This window comes from Papio anubis, chromosome 1 (genome assembly GCF_008728515.1).
Source record: "Papio anubis isolate 15944 chromosome 1, Panubis1.0, whole genome shotgun sequence".
NCBI classification, from domain to species: Eukaryota; Metazoa; Chordata; class Mammalia; order Primates; family Cercopithecidae; genus Papio; species Papio anubis.
The window spans coordinates 23,771,795-23,791,033 of NC_044976.1; the positions used below are offsets into that span (position 1 = coordinate 23,771,795).

At 43.2% G+C, this 19,239-nt stretch overlaps 1 protein-coding gene across 3 annotated transcripts in view; it reads left to right on the plus strand.

Annotated features, from left to right (window-relative positions):
• Positions 1-18,855, plus strand: part of MACO1 (macoilin 1) — a 70,243-nt gene extending 51,388 nt beyond the window's left edge. Inside the window, exons 7-11 of one of the 3 annotated variants that reach the window (XM_003891353.4) lie at positions 3,656-3,814; positions 5,052-5,234; positions 8,910-9,030; positions 11,153-11,327; positions 18,305-18,855. In XM_003891353.4, coding sequence (XP_003891402.1) covers positions 3,656-3,814; positions 5,052-5,234; positions 8,910-9,030; positions 11,153-11,327; positions 18,305-18,507 — 841 coding nt within the window. In that variant the 3' untranslated portion in view covers positions 18,508-18,855. Of the gene's footprint in view, positions 1-3,655; positions 3,815-5,051; positions 5,235-8,909; positions 9,031-11,088; positions 11,328-14,833; positions 15,431-18,304 lie in introns of those variants that run through there. The other 2 variants (XM_021937639.2, XM_009202033.2) reach the window with 2 other exon arrangements.
• The last annotated feature ends 384 nt before the right edge of the window (positions 18,856-19,239 follow it).

Sequence of the window (19,239 nt, forward strand, 5' to 3'; positions counted from 1 at the left end):
AATTAGCTGGGTGTGGTGGTGGGCATCTGTAATCCCAGCTACTCAGGAGGCTGAGGCGGGAGAACCACTTGAACCCGGGAGTGGGAGATTGCAGCGAGCCGAGATCAGCTCAGGCGACAGAGTGAGACTTGGTTAAATAAAAAAAAAAAAATATACATATATATATATATATATATATATAAAATGTTCTTTTGATCTTCTTCAGTTGTGGTAATTTCTTAGATATTTATGCTTTTGGTCTCATAACTGCTCCTTGGATTTTTACATTTTCAAGGAACTCTAAAATTTCACTCAGAGTAAATATTCTTATTTCTAGTTTGTGGTGGGAAAAGATTAAAAAATGAAAGAAAGTAATAACTACAAAATTCTTGCAATCTAACCTCTACAGATTTAATTTTTCTTTCATTCCCAACTGTGGCATATGTTTTGCCCCAGCAACTGGTTCCACTGGTGTGGAACTTGATTCCTGTGCATCTGCGTGTGATACAGCTCAGTTTGCTAATCTAAAGAGGCAAATCAGCAGCCATCTGTAAGTGTGTCAGGTCTAGAAATCCTAGCCCACACTGGAAGGAACTTTAGAGGTAACAGCCGTAGATGAGGAAACTGAGGCCTGGAAGATTACACGCCTTGTGCAGGGTTAGAAAGTTGGTGCCAGAGCTGAATCTAGAACTCTGATCCTAAACTCTATTACTAAACCATGCTTAGCCACTATTTTCACCTAAAAACTCACCCTTTCTACTGAAAACGCAATCCTCAGACTGTCAAATCAGCTTCTCAAGAAAGACAAATTACCTAACACGTTTTTCAGCCAAATTTTTTTTTTTTTTTTTTTTGAGACGGAGTCTCGCTCTGTCACCCAGGCTGGAGTGCAGTGGCCGGATCTCAGCTCACTGCAAGCTCCGCCTCCCGGGTTCACGCCATTCTCCTACCTCAGCCTCCCGAGTAGCTGGGACTACAGGCGCCTGCCACCTCGCCCGGCTAGTTTTTTGTATTTCTTAATAGAGACGGGGTTTCACTGTGTTAGCCAGGATGGTCTCGATCTCCTGACCTCGTGATCCGCCCGTCTCGGCCTCCCAAAGTGCTGGGATTACAGGCTTGAGCCACCGCGCCCGGCCAGCCAAATTTCTTAATGAAGATAGCCTGACAGCATTGACCTCTTTCAGAATATATTCTTTGGGCTACTTGGGAGTGAATGAGAGACAGTATGGTGATGGTATAAATGCTGATATGTAATTGTTTAGAGCAGTTCTGAGAGTACATTCAACTGGAATAACCCAAGCACTAGGGAAAGTGTGGCATGATGTCGACTTGTGACCTTTCCCTGGGGAGCAAGCTGTCAGGACACCCAGCAGTGTCTTTGGAACAAAAGGTTTCTAGGCCATGCTCCCAGGCACTGGACGGGAGGACTGGCTACTTGCACCTGCAAGGTGACTGTCAGTGTTTTATGATTTGGGGTTTTGGGGGTTTTTTAAGTTGCCTAAAGGTAGATATGTAAATAAAGCTGCTCTGTGTCAGGCAACATTTATTGAGTAAGCGTTGATCACTGTGGAGGGCTCTGGGGATTTAGTGCTTAATAAAATATGTCTCTAAGGACGTAGTCTTTGGAGCTGACAGTTCCAAAGAGATCACCATTGCCCTTCAGAAATCTTGGTTCTGTTGGTATGTTGAATTAGTGACATGAGTAAGAGTCTCGTCAGAGCAAACTGACTTTACCTACCTGTGAGTTTGTATCCTAATGGAAAAAGCCTCTTCTAAATAAATATTTATTTAGAATAGTTTGTGGTAGGAAGATATTTAAAAAATGAAAGTAATAACTACAAAATTATTGAGATCTAGCCTCTGTAGATCTAATTTTTCTTTCATTCTCAACTCCTCCTCACATGGCAGCCATCCTTGACCTGACCTTCAGCACCACTCTCCACAGTCCTGTCTACCAGATCTGTTCTATCCTTTCCTGCTCTCTCCCCAGTACAAGCCTTTCTCAGAAGCCAGACCAATGGCTTGCCCGCACATGTCTATGGCTGTTCTTGCCTTTGAGTTTATTAATACATTTCTCCCCTCATTTAGGATGCCCCCTCCTCCTCTTCTACTTCTCCAAATCCTATCCAAACATCAGGGCCCAATCAATCTCTACCTGCTCTGCAAAGCCTTTCCCAGTCTTCTCTCCTCAGACTCACATAGTACTTCCTCTACCATGCTGTGGATGATGTGGCTATAGTTTGGTCTAATGGTGAAGAGAGTGGACTCTGGAGCTAGACTGCCTGGATGACCTTGGGCTGCATCCTTTCTTAGCCTGGAGTTCTTCATCTGTAAAAATGGGAATAGGAGTTGTATTTCCTGTTTTTGTGCATATTAAATAGTTGTACAGATTAAATGAGTTCATAGGATTAAACACTATAGAATAGTGCCTGACCTGTAAGTTCTCATTAAATAGTAGCTGTTGTTATTATTCCTTCTAGCATATATTTAATCATGGCCTTCCTTGTGTTATTGTTTAATCATTTAAATTATGTATTTCTTGGTTCCTCTCTCTGTCTTGGTTCCTAATTGTGAAGTTTTCCCACGAAAAAAGAGACTTGATTTTATAGTTTTCGTTTATTTGTTTTTTGTTTTTTGCCACTCAGGCTGGAGTGCAGTGGCACGATCTCGGCTCACTGCAACCTCCACCTCCTGGGTTCAAGTGATTCTCCTGCCTCAGCCTCCTGAGTAGCTGGGATTACAGGCGCCCGCCACCACACCCAGCTAATTTTTGTACCTTTAGTAGAGAGGGGGTTTCACCACGTTGGCCAGGCTGGTCTTGAACTCCTGACCTCAGGTGATCCGCCCGCCTCGGGCTCCCAAAGTGCTGGGATTGCAGGCATGAGCCACTGCGCCCGGCCAATTTTATAGTTTTTGTTTACCATTTTCAGCACTACATACGCATGGTAGGTCTCCAATACCTGTCACTTAAAGTGAAACTATTACTGCAGTAAAGAAAATAGGTGAAACAAGAGTAAGAAATTGAGGAGAAAAGATAGGCTTCATTTTATAGATGGAGTTCTCTTATGATTCTTAGAGCATGTAATTCGTTCCTTTTTTCATTGTTGTTGAGTCTCGTGAACTCTTCTGCCGCAATCACAAGAGGGTGTGAACGTCATTCAGCAAGGATGCTAGCAATTTCTGAAGGTCGTCGCAGATAGTTTTCTTCTAGGCCCGTGGTGGGACAGAGTCTCAGACAGTAGATTCTGATCTATCAAAATAGCTCAAAGCATTAAGTGCTAGGTCATGAGCGGGTTGTTTGGACATATTTCCCTCGCTGAGGGCATGAAAAGCCACCAGTAGGAAGGGAGCCTTTAGTCTTCAGCCATCCTCTCTGCCGTCCGCTTCTCCTTTATCAGCAGCTCAGATGGATGTTTACAAGCACCATACTCACCTGTCAATATTCATACACATTTGGGGGAAGTTGAAAGTTACACCCCAGTGGGAAGAGGTAGGGACCCAGGTGGAATCACTCAACAAAATTAACCCAACTGCAGACAGGAGTCCTCATGATGGCAGGAACTGCCAGCAGGGTCCTTCTGCCATTCACCCAGCAGTCCAGGACCCCTACCAGGTCCCTCCCAGCTCTGTGGGTGCCCTCACCTAGATGAAAATGCCGCATTTCTCCTTCTCCTAGGCTGGAACAAGACATTAAAAAGTTAAAGGCTGACCTGCAAGCCAGCAGACAAGTGGAACAAGAGCTCCGCAGTCAGATCAGCTCCCTTTCGAGCACCGAGCGAGGGATCCGCTCAGAAATGGGCCAGCTTCGGCAGGAGAATGAGCTGCTGCAGAACAAGTAGGTGCACCTTTTAGGCCTTTGGCCATAAGCCCAGCAGCTTCACTGCTTTTTTTGTTTCCAGGGGTTGGAGCACAAGATTCATGGTGACAGAGACCCGCTGAGAGGTTTTTAAATAAAATGTTTAAAATACTTTATTTAGTACCAGATACTCAACGTTTATAAAATCTATAAAAACTTATTTCATTGCCACAAAACAGTTTATTAATATTACTATTTTTGTCTTCTCTCATTTAATAACTTCTTAGTCTAAAATAGTTATTGAGTTTTTGGATAGTAAAACTGACAAGAAGTAGTTCTGCCACAGTTTGAAAATTTTGCTCCTTTGAGTGAAAGTTTCTAGAGGATTTGACTATGTTTACTTTTATTGCCAGAACTAAAAGATAACATTGAACTTTGATTTTCTTTGAAAAGGCAGGCAAAAAGCCAGGCCTTCTGTGTGAATTCTTTTAGGCTTTTGATTAGTTCATTCTGGAATTACTTCTTGACTCAGTGTGGGTCTGTCCTTTTTTCTTTTTTTAAATCTCCCAGCAATGTGTGCCCGTGGTAGTGGCAAATAACCTCTCCATTGCCTCTGACCAGCACTTGCGGCCACACTGATATGTAGAGAACATCCCAATGATAAACTCACCTCATGCTGATTGGTAAAGCTGGGGGTGGTAGTAAGCAGGAAATATGACTGAAATTTCTATCTGAAATTAAGCATCCTGTGACTCTAAAAGAGGATTTGGGGACACTGTGAGCAAACATCCTGAGCTGGAAAGGAAAAGCTGTAGTAGGCTACAGCAAAATTGTATTCAAGAAAAATAAAAACCTTCCCCTTTCCACCCCTTACCTCAGTTTCACTGGGGCTGGTCCCATCAGTGGTTCTTTGGTGGGAGTGAAGTTCTTTCGGGGTGCTCTGGAACATTAGAATTAGTTATACAATTATCTTCCCCTGTGTTTGAAATTTGTTTTACCCTGTTTTCTGGATGACCTTCTGTAGATCACTTACTTGAATAGAGCAGAGGCTAGGTCTGAATCTCTGTTTTGTAAGGCAGCTTGTTTATTGGTGTTTAGGAATTATTAAGGAATAATGACAATGTGTTTTCCTCAGGCATTCTGGTAGTTGACATTTTTGACTTGCTGTTTAAACCTCTTGTTTAATTGGCCTTAAAGTGATAAAGAGATGTTTCTCAAGGGTTTATAGTGGGCATTTGTAATTTTAAGACTTTATATGACAATCATTTCCATATAGGTTACATAATGCTGTGCAAATGAAGCAAAAAGACAAGCAGAATATCAGCCAGTTGGAGAAAAAACTAAAAGCTGAGCAGGAAGCCCGAAGTTTTGTAGAAAAACAGTTAATGGAAGAGAAAAAAAGGAAGAAGTTAGAAGAAGCCACTGCTGCCCGGGCTGTTGCATTTGCTGCTGCATCTAGGTACGTCCATGTCACCTGAGTGTTTAGTCCAAGGTTGGCTTTCCTTTGCCAACAAAGACATGGGAATTTGATGCCTTGGGCAGGATTAGATGTACAGCAATCATGCACAGATGGATTGCTTTTAAGTACTGTTTTATTAGCTGGTTTAAACTCCATCTACTCAAGCTTGCACTATCTTATAACAGTTTCATCCCTCAGTGACCTCATCTATAAAGTGGGATGAGGGAATCACCACGTTTCCCATACCTGGGAGGCAAAGTACTGCTCGTAACGAGGTTTCCAGTCACTTTTTGTCAGGCTGATGAATACTAAGTGCATTGAGAGATTCCATCTGGAGGTTCGTTCCCTTTAGAGAGCTATCATTACTCTCCACTCTCAGGTATATGTGTTTCTGAAGTTTTTATCTTAAAATGGAAGAAAGATGAAATCTTGGTTGCCCAAGCACTGTGTACTGGCTGCTCAAATGGATATCAGCAGACTGTCAAATGAAATGGAAAAAAAAGTGAAACATACGTCTCTACTAGATGGAGTTACATTTCTGGCATAATGAAAATTGGGGACTACCTCCTATACCACTGGAAAGTACCCCTGTGTGCAAGTATTCCAAAAACTATTAGATAGTTAAGAGCTTTTTTTTTTTTCCTTTTTGCTTCTACTTCACTTACCACTTTTTCCTTTGTTTTTTTGACTAGTGAAGTCCCTCTGCATATGGGAGTCAGTTAGGTGTTTGCAGATATAGAGCGAGGGTAAATTATTACTTATTTCACTTTTAAATTCCGTCCTAATTTGTATCTACATGGTATAATTCAACTGTAATTCTTCCTTGAATTTTGCTTTGTTGTAATTAAAGTTAAATAATTTAACTTTTGGCATGTTGATAGCCTTCTTTGTGGGTTCTGGCATTTGCAGAATAATTGGTGAATCATTTCACCTTTTAGGAAATAACAGCAAATTAGAACTCTCTCCTGTGTGATCCTGCCTCCCCTCAGCAGATGGCTGAGCTGGCTTGGCCCATCAGCATCTATACGGACTTACAAGGCCCTTGACTAGCCTGCCTACAATGTGGGGTTGTTTGTTTGAAGATGTATCCGCATTCTGAAGCACTTACACTTGCAGGAGATGTTTCTGAACAGTCATCTAGTAATGACTGCTCTCCTCTCTCCTCAATTCATCCAGCACCTGCCCTTTCTGAGAAATTCCTCTCAGGAGGACATAGCAGTTCCTTAACCATATTGCTTAGTGTCTCCCATGCCTGAGAATCAGTAAGTTGGTTTCAATGTCTACCTCAAATTCCTTTTGCTTCCAGTTAAGCTTATTTATCTTATCCCAGACAGTCCTTGTTTGCCATAACTTATTCTTTTTTTCCTTTTTTTTGAGACGGAGTCTCACTCTGTCATCCAGGCTGGAGTGCAGTGGCACGATCTCAGCTCACTGCAATATTTGCCACCCAGGGTCAAGCAATTCTCCTGCCTCAGCCTCCCAAGTAGCTGGGATTACAGGCTCCTGCCACTGCGCCTAGCAAATTTTTGTATTTTTAGTAGAGATGGGGTTTCACCATCTTGGCCAGGCTGGTCTCGAACTCCTGACCTCAAATGATCCGCCCACCTTGGCCTCTCAAAGTGCTGGGATTACAGGCGTGAGCTACCACACCAGGCCTGCCATAACTTACTCAGTAAATCTCAGGGCATAAATCTCTGACTGGACCTTCCTTTTTGGTAGGCAGAGAACACCTACTTTCTTCATTGGGCTGTTTCTGGAACCTAGATAGTTCCAGCTTTGGATTGACCATTGCTATCATCTCTTTTAGCTCAACCTTATGATAGCCCCGAGAAGCAGCTTAACGGTGTGCCCTTATTTTTCTATTTACTTCAGGCTTGTGGCAACTTTATGACAAGAAAGGCAAAAGTCCCAATGCATAGCCCCTCAAAAGTGGGGGGAATTTTTTTTTCTAGTTCACTGCCCCCTGCTGGAGATAGTACATATTCAGTTCTATCTGGCTTTGTGTGTATTGTCTCAAGTCTTATGGCCTGGTGGGAAGTTTGCTGGATTGGGAAGCCAAAAAACCTCAGTTCTTATCCCTGTTCTATGACCTGAAAACTAGGTAACCTTGGACTAGTATTTTATCTATGTAGCCTCAGTTTTCTTATCTGGAAAATGGGATAAATATACCCTAGGTTGTTGTAAGCATTGAAGAAGGTAGTATGGGTAAAGTACCTTAGTGTCTGGCTCATCTAGACACTCAATAATAATTATTGTTTATATGTATGTATTTTGAGACAAGGTATCATTCTGTCACCCAGACTGGAGTGCAGTGGTACAGTCATAGCTTACTTTAACCTCAAACTCCTGGTCTCAAGCTGTGCTGTTGCCTTAGCCTCCTGAGTAGCTGGAACTACAGGCATGTGCTACTATGCCCAGCTATTTTTTAAATTTTTTGTAGAAACAGGGTCTCTCTATGTTGCCCAGGCTGATCACAAACTCTGGGCTCAAGCAATCTTCCCACTTTGGCCTTAGGAGTGCTGGGATTACGGGCATGAGCGACCATGCCCGGCCCAATTATTTTAGAGTATTATTGAAATTATGAAAGGACACAGAGAAGTGAGCAGACTGAGCCAAAAGCTAAAACCTGACAGTCCCTGGAGTGTAAAAGAAATATAAATCCCACAGTATAAGTAAACCTATAGTTTTTTGGGGTTTTTTTTCTCTTTTTTGAGACAGAGTCTCACTTTGTCACCTAGGCTGAAGTGCTGTGACACCATCTCAGCTCACTGCAGCCTCTGCCTCACGGGTACAAGCGATTCTCCTGCCTCAGCCTCCTGAGTAGCTGGGATCACAGGCACGTGCCAATACACCCAGCTAATTTTTGTATTTTTAGTAGAGACGGAGTTTCGCCATGTTGGCAAGGCTAGTCTTGAACTCCTGACCTCAAGCGATCCACCCACCTTGGCCTCCCAAATTGCTGTGATTACAGGCATAAGCCACTGTACCCAACCAACCTATAATCTTTTAAAAAAATTTTTTTTTTTTTTTGAGATGGAGTCTCTCTGTGTCTCCCAGGCTGGAGTGCAGTGGCATGATCTCAGCTCACTGCAAGCTCTGCCTCCCGGGTTCACGCCATTCTCCCGCCTCAGCCTCCCAAGTAGCTGGGACTACAGGCGCCCGCTACCACGCCCGGCTAGTTTTTTGTATTTTTAGTAGAGACGGGGTTTCACCATGTTAGCCAGGATAGTCTTGATCTCCTGACCTCGTGATCCACCCGCCTCGGCCTCCCAAAGTGCTGGGATTACAGGCTTGAGCCACCGCGCCCGGCCTAAAAATTTTTATTTATTTATTTTTTTGAGATGGAGCCTCACTCTGACGCCCAGGCTGGAGTGCAGTGGCATGATCTGGGCTCACTGCAACCTCCACCTCCTGGGTTCAAGCAATTCTTCTGCCTCGGCCTCCCCAATAGCTGGGACTACAGGCACATACCACCATGCCCAGACAATTTTTTTTGTACTTTTAGTAGAGGCAGGGTTTCACCATGCTTGTCAGGCTGATCTCGAACTCCTGACCTCAAATGATCCACCCGCCTTGGCCTCCCAAAGTGCTGGGATTACAGGCCTGAGCCACTGTGCCTAGCCCCAACCTATAGTCTTTTAAATCATTTTATTTCCTTCTCTTCTTTTTCAAAAGGGGAGAATGCACCGAAACCTTACGGAATCGGATCAGAGAACTAGAAGCAGAGGGCAAGAAGCTCACAATGGACATGAAGGTGAAAGAAGACCAAATCAGAGAACTAGAACTGAAAGTCCAGGTAAGGGGGGAACAAAAGACTTCCCTTGTACTTGAATTCCACTTTTATGCTAAACTTGTGCTCTGTGTTGCAGTGTAGAGTTAATGCCTTTTAATACAGATCAAATCTCATTGCATCTGAAAAATCTCTATGTGACAAAAAGATTTGAAGTTCTAATCTTGTCCAACTCATTTCAAGTCATATTAATGTAGCCAGATTCTAATACAAGCCAGAAATGTTGACAATCCCTTGGTATGTTTTATACCAGGATTTAACTTGCTGTAGATTCATTTAACTTTTTCAGGTTATAGGCCAGATTAGAGTCCTTTGGAACTTACATACCTCCTTTTAGCCCCAACCCTCTTTCTGTTGCCAGGGGATTGACCCTCCTGCATGGCTCTGAGCCTCGCAGATTGCTGTTCATAGCAGTGAATGATGAGGAAAGGTGCTAGTGCTATGGATATAGGCTGTTTTGTGGGCTGTGTATACTTTAGCCAAGTATTTGTCATTTAAACTAATGTCACATATTGTAAAGTTACAGTAATTTGAGCCAGGTGGGACAAGTGAAAAATTACCCTCAAGTCAGTGGACTAGAATGATGATCTGGAGTACAGTACTGAAAAAAATACCAAAAAAAGCAAAGGTGGCATCAGAGACAGATGGGAAAGGTAAGGATTAGTCAGTAAAAGGCTTTGGAATAGCTAAATGACTGGAGGAAAAAAAATTAGAAGCTCATCTCATACCACATATAAAGAAATTCCAGATGAAGAGCTGACGGCAGAAAAAAACAAAGAATAAATAATTTTTTAAAAACTAGGTGGAAATATACTTGACCTTGAAACAAGGGAAAGATTTTCTAAACATAAAAGCAATGGAAAAAAATCACAAAGCAAAAATCATAATAATAAATGAAAAAATCAATTGGGGAAGGTACACATATTGCAACAAATATTATAAATAAGGAACTAATATTCTCAACATATATGTAGCTCATAAAAGTTGCTAAGGAAAGCTCAAATATATAGAATAATAGGTTGAGGATGTGAACAAATAATTCAGAGGAAATACAGGTGACTGATAAGATCATAAAAATATAAACTCACCAATAATAAAATACATGCAGATTAAAATTAGATATCATTTTTCTCCTATGAAATTAGCAAATAATTTTTAAATGAGAATATCAGTCATGGTGAGGATGCAACAAAATAGGCTTCTTACATTGCTGGTGGAAATGTAACTTTCTGTAAAAGATCTTGCACTTTTTAAGTATTTACCTTTTTTAGGAACCCTGCCTAAGGTAAATAAATATTTTAAAATCTCACCAATGAGTGATGTACAGAGACATTCATTGTAGTGGTATAAAAATGTAAAAAAATTGAAAACAGTCTTAACAATAGGAGAGTCATTTAAATTTTGGTATGTAAACATTGAGGAATATTGCATAGCCAATAAAAATTTTATTTTCAGACAATAGTTGAAATCATTTAGTTTTTAAAAGACTGTACAAAACTGTACATGTAATATTTCACTTATGCTAAAAGATACACATGCATGAAAGATTAAAAGAAATATAAAATTTTTTAGTGTTGGTATTAGTAATTTTCATTTTCTACTTTGAATTTTTCTGTATTCCTAAATTCTCTGTAATAAGTTTGAATTTTTCTGTTAAAAAGAAAAAATTCAAATATCTGTATATATTATCTACGTTAACAAGTGGACTTATTCTGCAGCATGCCCTGTCAAAATAATTAACATTTTTACAATTTTTAGTGCAGGTTGAGAGAAAAGTTTTGGCAAGTTTGATTACAGCATTATAATAATTTGCACATGGCCAGCAAGGAAAAAAGTTCTCCGTGGTTCTGAATTAGGCCTGTAAGAAAAGTGTTTTATTTGAAAGCAGATTCCATTGTTATCTAGACACATGCCCAACACAGTCAAATGATTATCTTCTAAATGTTTTTGTATGTGCATATTGCCATATGAACACATTTAGCACTTGCCTAAACCCATGAAACACCAGAATTTTGTGTTCTAGTGGCCAGACCAAGAATAGTGGGATTTAATTTGTGATTTCAGGCTAATTTATAGACATCGATGCCAAAACTACCTTGTAGCATTGCTGTTTTGATGATATTGATAGGAGCTTCGGAAATATAAGGAAAATGAGAAGGACACTGAGGTGTTAATGTCAGCCCTCTCAGCCATGCAAGACAAAACACAGCACCTGGAGAACAGCTTAAGCGCAGAGACGAGAATCAAGCTGGACCTGTTCTCCGCACTGGGCGATGCAAAGCGGCAGCTCGAGATTGCCCAAGGTAGGAGAGCGTGGGCCCCTGGTGAGGTGGTGTGACTGATAGTGCACGGGGATGCACAGGCCAGACCTCTCCTGAGAGCTCTCAACCAAAGGGCATTTCAGTTTTCTCTTCAAGGGTCTTGGTAAGTGCCCAACATTGAAATATAGGAACTATCACATTAATTCATTTGCAGACATATTTTGAGATGAGAACATGTCAAGTGCAGGGCATACAGAGAATAGTATGATTTCTGTGTTGAAGGAGCTTAGTGTTGTTGAAGTAGAGAACTGCAGAGGCATCAAAAGGTGCTTATGTAGAAGTATATACGGAGTCTGTGGGAACATAGAAAGAGGCAGGGACGAAACTAGTCTGGGGAGTTGGAGAGGGCCCTTCCCCAGGGGAGCTGATGTCTGAGCTGGGGCCTGAATGATGAGGAGTTAGCCCAGTGAAGCAGCAGTATGGTGGATGGTAAGAGGTAGAGGGGTCTAAATGGAAGAAACAGCTTAGGCAAGGACTGGGAGCTGGTGGGGCTTGATGTGTTCCAAGCTGCAGCTAGCCTGTTTGACTGGAGCAGAGGTTACGAATGAGGGAGCCGCAGGGGAGAGTCTGGAGAGTAGGCCATGGTCATCCACTTTGCCGATATTTACTGAGACCTACTTTGTGCCAAGCACCATAAGATTCCTTGAGAATACAGCCCTGGCGATGACAGGTGATGAACAAGCCAGCAGGGAGTATGTCAGTTGGCAGTAGGTGCAGTGATGGAAATAAAGCCGTGGCGAGGCAGAATGTATGTGGCAGGGGTCTCCCTTTTTAACATGGCAATCATGGAAAATCCCTTGAGTAGGTGGTATTTGAGCAGAGACCCAAAGGAAGAGAGCAGGAGTGAGCCGTGTAAAAAGCTGGAGGAAAGCACTTCCCGGGAGGGGGCAGCAAGTGAAAAGCCCGGCGGGGGAGCGTGGGTACTGTGCTGGCAGAGGATGGGGGTTGTAGCCTGTGTGATGATGGGGAGAGTTGTCAGAGCAGGCAGGAGTAGCAGCAGCCAGATTGTGTGGGACTTGAGGCCCATGGAAAGAACTTAGGGTTTTACCGTGAGTGCCATAGGGGAGCACTGGAAGGCTTCTGAACAGAGGCATGGCATGACCTAAGGAAAGTAAATTTGGATTTTTGTCCAAGAACTTGATTAGCTATCCAATCAGAGTACTAAATTGAGTATAGTACTGAAAAAATAGAGTACTCTATAGAGTACTAAATAGAGTACTGCATAAAATAGAGTACTGAAAAGAATTTTCAAATGGTTGACTTAGTGGAAAGAAAAGAATATTTCAAGCAAGGCATGGTGGTCTGTGTCGGTGCCTGCCCATAGTCCCAGCTGCTCAGGAGGCTGGGGCAGGAGGATCACTTGAGCCCAGGAATTTGAGACTAGCCTGGGCAACATAGCGAAACCCTGTCTCTAAAATAAAGAATATTTCAACGGGGACTGACAGAGTAGTCACTGTGTGCAAAGCATTGTCCTAGAAGCTCTGGGGGAGGCAAAGATGAAGACAACATGGTGTGTGAACTTTTGTCTTAGGGACCCCTCTACACTCTTAAAATTATTACCCCAAAGAGGTTTATTTCAAGTGGATTATATCTATCAATATTTACCTACTAGAAATTAAAACTTAAAACATTTATTTATTTATTTTCAAGACGGGGTCTTGCTCTGTCACCCAGGCTGGAGTGCAGTGGCACAATCTCAACTTACTGTAGCCTTGACCTTCTGGGCTCAAGTGACCCTCTCATCTCACCCTCTCCCTGGTAGCTGTGACTATAGGCATGCCACCATGCCCAGCTAATTTTTTTTTCTATTTTTTTTCTAGAGACGAGGTCTCACTTTGTTGCCCAGGCTGATCTTGAACTCCTGGGCTCAAGAGATCCTCCCATCTCAGCCTCCCAGAGTGTTGGGATTACAGGCATGAGCCACTGTGTTCAGCCAAAGTAATTTATTATTCATTTTAAAATAACATGCAAACATATTACATATTAATACAACTTTTTTATTTAAAACTCTATTTTCCAAAACAAAAAAATTCCTGAAAAAAGTGGCATTATTTTACATTTAGCAGATCTCTGTAATGTCTGACTTCATAAAAGATAGTTCCATTCTTTTTTTTTTTTTTTGAGACAGAGTCTTGCTCTGTCAACCAGGCTAGAGTGCAGTGGCGTGATTTCTGCTCACTACAATCTCCAGCTCCCGGGTTCACGCCATTCTCCTGCCTCAGCCTCCTGAGTAGCTGGGACTACAGGCTCCCGCCACCAAGCCCGGCTAATTTTTTGTATTTTTAGTAGAGACAGGGTTTCACCATGTTAGCCAGGGTGGTCTCTATCTCCTGACCTTGTGATCTGCCTGCCTCGGCCTCCCAAAGTGCTGGGATTACAGGCGTGAGCCACCGCACCCAGCCAGATAGTTTCTTATCTCTGTTTCTAGATTCATTCTGTTGTGATTTCACAGTCCACCTAATTTCTAGAAGACTCCACTTACACTTGTGACAGAATGAGCATGAAGAAGGGAAATAACATCTCAGTACTATTATGAAGGTAGTTTTGAGCCTGTGGACCCTGACTGTACTTTGAGAATTGCTGAACTAGGGTGAGCCCAGCAGAAAAGTAAGAGGCCTGAGGTAGAGGCAGGGGGCTAGAACAGCTAGAGGAGAGAGATCAGGGAAGGCCTCGTGAAGGAGGGGCCTTTGAGTGGGCTTTGAGGATGAATTTCAAGAGCAGAGAATGCCAAGAAAGAACATGTTGCCTGAGGAAGTAGTATAAGCAAAGGAAAGAAGGTGCCAGGATGTTCAGGTGAGCAGTCCAGCAGCCTTAAGCTGGGGGCCGGGAAGGAAAGAGTGGGAGGGTAGGGGACCATGAATAAAGCCATACTAGAGAGAGTATTCCCTAGATCTTCCTGAGGGAAGAAGGAGGGGATGTGTTCAGGCTGGTAGGTGGGAAATCTCCCTCCTATAGCAATGTGAAAGACCGATGGAAGGGTTGAGACTGAGTGGAGACAGACTGTGAGGAAGCTACCACTGTCCTCTAAGACATGATAAGTATGGGGAGGGCAGACGGGCCAGACAGGTGAGTGGAGAGTGGAGGTGCCTGAGAATTCTGGAAGGACAGGGTTGTTGGAACCAAGGAAGGAGAGCAGAACAGATTTAATGAGTGAAGGAAGAATAAGTTTGGTTTTGGATGTTTTGATTTGAAGGTACTCCCTAGAAACCCAAGTAGGAAATATTCGTCAGTCAGTGGGAACTTTGGGCCTAAACCAAAGACAGAGGCCCAAACCCCTGGGAGTAAGGGGTTGGATTTAGAAGTCGTGAGAAGTTAGTGAAGTGCAGGAGTGGCTTGGGATGGCACTGGTGATTGAGCAAGAGAAGGAGTTTGAGAGTCACACTGCTTTAATCTGTGGACTCAAGGAAAGGCATTTAAGAAGGTTCCCAGGAATCCTGCTTTGAAGCTGAGCTTCTGACTTTACACTCACTTTTTTTTTGCCTGCCCAGCTTAGCTCCCTGAGGAGTGGCCACCCCTCTCTGCTTCAACCCTGTTTACTTGGTTTTGCAAACTTGGAAAAGATTCCCCCTGGAGTGAAGCAGCACCTGGCCTCAGAGTAGCCAGCAGAGCTTGGCTTCCCAGCTCAGACTGTGTGCTCTGCTGTCAGCCCAGAAATCCTCATAAAGTGACAAAGAAGCAAAAAGAACTTTTTCCAAAGCACTGGGTATGTTTCTGGGTTACTGATTAAAGAAATCAAACTTAAATCTGCAGGGAAAGACACAGTGGCTCATATATCAGATGCTTTTAGGTATTTTTTTCATCTGAGGCTTATTTTGTTCAAAGAGAAGGAGGATATTTGATGCTTCCTTGAAGCTTAGGGGACCTGAAGGAAGTGAGGGGGGCAGTTCCTTTCTGCTGCTTTCACTGCTGTCTTCCCCACTCCCTCCCTCCAGGGATGTGCTCAGGATATTCTAATAAGAACCCAACTTTGTAATTTAAATCAAACCTCTTGTTGCTTTTCTCCTTCCTACTTTCTGTATCATTTGATTACATCCTGGTTCCAAAATGACTTTCAGGCCGGGCGCGGTGGCTCACACCTGTAATCCCAGCACTTTGGGAGGCCGAGGCAGGCAGATCACAAGGTCAGGAGATCGAGACCATCCTGTCTAACATGGTGAAACCCCGTCTCTAGTAAAAATATAAAAATTAGCCAGGCATGGTGGCACGCGCCTGTAATCCCAGCTATTCGGGAGACTGAGGCAGGAGAATTGCTTGAACCTGGAAGGTGGAGGTTGCAGTGAGCAGTGATCACGCCACTGCATTCCAGCCTAGCAACAGAGCAAGACTCCATCTCAAAAAAATAATAATAATAATAGGCCAGGCGCGGTGGCTCAAGCCTGTAATCCCAGCACTTTGGGAGGCCGAGATGGGCGGATCACGAGGTCAGGAGATCGAGACCATCCTGGCTAACACAGTGAAACCCCGTCTCTACTAAAAAATACAAAAAACTAGCCGGGCGAGGTGGTGGGCGCCTGTAGTCCCAGCTACTCCGGAGGCTGAGGCAGGAGAATGGCGTAAACCCGGGAGGCGGAGCTTGCGGTGAGCTGAGATCCGGCCACTGCACTCCAGCCTGGGCGACAGAGTAAGACTCCGTCTCAAAAAAAAAAAAAATAATAATAATAATAATAATAATAATAAACAAAACAAAACCAAAATGGCTTTCATCTCTACTACATCCTTTAAAAAAATATACCACCAAGCTTTCTTATATTCCAAATGGATTATTGTCTTCTATAGGACCCATGAGCAATCTCAAAATAAATGCAACTGAAATGCAACCTTTTTCTTTTTTATGTATTTTTGTGGTTTTCTTTTTTTTTTTCTTTTTGAGACAGGGTCTCTGTCGCCCAAGCTGGAGTAGAGTGGCACGATCTTGCCTCACTACAACCTCTGCCTTCTGGGCTCAAGTGATCCTCCTGCGTCAGCCTTCTGAGTAGCTGAGATTACAGGTGTGAACCACCAAGCCTGGCTAATTTTTGTATTTTTTGTAGAGACAGGGTTTCGTCATGTTGCCCAAGCTGGTCTTGAACTCCTGGGCTCAAGCAGCCCACCCACTGCTGCCTCCCAAAGTGTTGGGATTACAGGCATTAGCCACCACACCTGGCCAGCATTTAAGTTTCTGAAAGACTATTCCTAAGTGTTCTAAGTGCTTTTACATATACTAACCATGTCTTTCTTCTGGTGTCCCTAGAAGACCAGGAAGCTACATAGCATGATGAAAGTCACGTGGGGCTTTGGAACAAAGTGGTCCTGGGTTTAAATCCTGCCCTACCTTTTGAAAACTAAATGACTTTGAGCAAGATACACAACTTGTAGAACTCCAGCTTTCTACTGGCCTGGGCAATAGGGAGCTAGCAATGAAAAAAAAAAGAAAGATAGACACAGTATCTGCCCTCATGGAACTCATGGTCCAGCAGAGAGATGATGGACACAGATCATCACCAAATGAATAGTTGCCAGAGATTGAAGAATGCTGTAGGTAGGAGTGTACACTTGAAACAGACTGCATGGAATTGAATCCTGGCTCTGTTGCTAGCTGTATACCTTGAGCAAGTCACTCAACTTCTCTATGCCTCGGTTTCCTCATCTATAAAATGGATAATAATAATTCCCCCATTATGGGGTTGTAAGAAAGAAATGAGTTAGTATATATAAGCATTTAGCATGCCTGGCATATATGAAGCTCTATGTGTTAACTTTGTCATTGTAAGTGACAGAAAGGGAGTTTAGGGTGTGTTAAGAATCTAGGAGTTAGGCTGGGCGCGGTAGCTCACGCCTGTAATCCCAGCACTTTGGGAGGCCGAGGTAGGCAGATCACCTGAGGTTGGGAGTTTGAGACCAGCCTGACCAACATGGAGAAATCCCGTCTCTACTAAAAATACAAAATTAGCCGGGCGTGGTGGTGCATACCTGTAATCCCAGCTACTCGGGAGGCTGAGGCAGGAGAATCGCTTGAACCTGGGAGGCAGAGGTTGCAGTGAGCCGAGATCTCGCCACTGCACTTTAGCCTGGGCAACAAAAGCAAAACTCCATCTCAAAAAAAAAAAAAAAAAGAATCTAGGAGTTGTAGGAAGCTAATTTAGACAGGAGGCTCAGGGACAGTTTTGCTGAGGAAGTAGAAACAGAATCCTCAAGTGTTAGCTAGCTTCGCAAAGAAAGCAGGAGACACACAGGACAGGAAGTGGCCTGAGGTAGGCAGGAGCTGACTGGATCAAGAAACTGAAGCATAGTGAGGGCAAGTGTGCTGGAAGGCTAAATGGGGTGATGTTGCTAAGGCAAGGGCAAGCAATGCGGGTCCCACCAGTGCTCCCCCAGTGCAGCAGCCACAGAGCTTCCTCTGTTGCCTGTCAGAGAGGCTGGTGGCAGAAGCGTATCACTGTGACTGAGTCTGAGGCCTTGGTTATTCTGTATTCCTTGGTCTGACACTCAGAGATAGTCTATCCTCTCAAAAAAATTCCAGCTCAAGAGGCGGAACCGGAGTTCACAATTACTGGCCCTCTTACGCTGTCATAGGTAACTGCCATGTTCAACACATGGTTCCTGGAAACTGACTTCTTTACATCAATCACACTTATATGAACAGAATCCCTTCTTAGCTTTAAGCCAAGAATCAGTAAACTGTGACCCATGGGCCAAATCTGGCTTGCCACCTGTGCCTGTACTGCGTGCCCATGAAGAATGGTTTTTACATTTTTCCATGGCTGGGAAGAAAAGATGACAAAGATATTACACTATATATGGCCCATGACACCTAAAATATGTACTGTGTGTCCCATTATAGGACAAGTTTGCCTGCCCCTATAAATCACTGAACCTGGAGCTGTTCACACTGAGCCGAAACTACTCAGGGGTTGGCCCCTGGGGGCATTGTGTTGGGTGAGGCCTCCCTTTTCACTAATGGTGGGTCTTTGATCTTACAGGACAAATCCTTCAGAAAGATCAGGAAATCAAGGACCTAAAACAGAAGATAGCCGAAGTCATGGCCGTCATGCCCAGCATAACATACAGTGCCGCCACCAGCCCCCTGAGCCCTGTTTCCCCCCACTACTCTTCCAAATTTGTGGAGACCAGCCCCTCTGGACTTGACCCCAATGCCTCTGTTTACCAGCCCCTGAAGAAATGAAGGCCAGCTGTGTGCTGTGCCCAAACATTCGGTTACCGGAAGGCATTGCAAAGGAGCGTCTCTGGCAGTCAAGATAAAAAAAAAAAAAAACCAGTTTCTCTTGTATTTTGTGGGACTGTATCTGTTGTCATTTTTAAAAAGGGGGGGAAGATAACATCCAAATCTGATTAGAACTGCCCATCAGTTTTTCTTGTAAATTTTTAGAAGACCTCACAGAACTTTACAGTTTATTTTTCTCGGCCAACACATTAAAACCATTCTTGGATTTCAAGTAGCCAACTTTGCCTTTTATGTATTCTTGCATAGTTTCCTCTTGAAGGAAAAAAAAGCAGAGTTTTTGCTTTTCAACCCTTTACGTTTGTTTAGTTTTATTCTTAAATAAGCAAGCAAAACCTGCACATTGGATTCACACGAGATGATAATGAAAACTTTTAGTTTAAGGGTGAAGGGTTAAGTAACCTAACAGAGCTTTGATGTTATAGCTGCATTAAAGAAGGTGATTGTCAATATTACAGAAAACAAAAATGGATTGCCCCTCCAAGGACCAGACAGATTCAAGGAGCATCATTTAAGCTGAGAAGAGACCTAAGTGATGAAACTAGCTGTAAGAATATAACAGGGCTTGTGTTTGAAATATTTATATTCCCATCAGTGTGTTTAGTCCTAGAAAATTGCTAGCAGCAGTCTTCTTCACAGTGCCTTGGGAAAAGACATTTCAAGAGGAAACTTGAT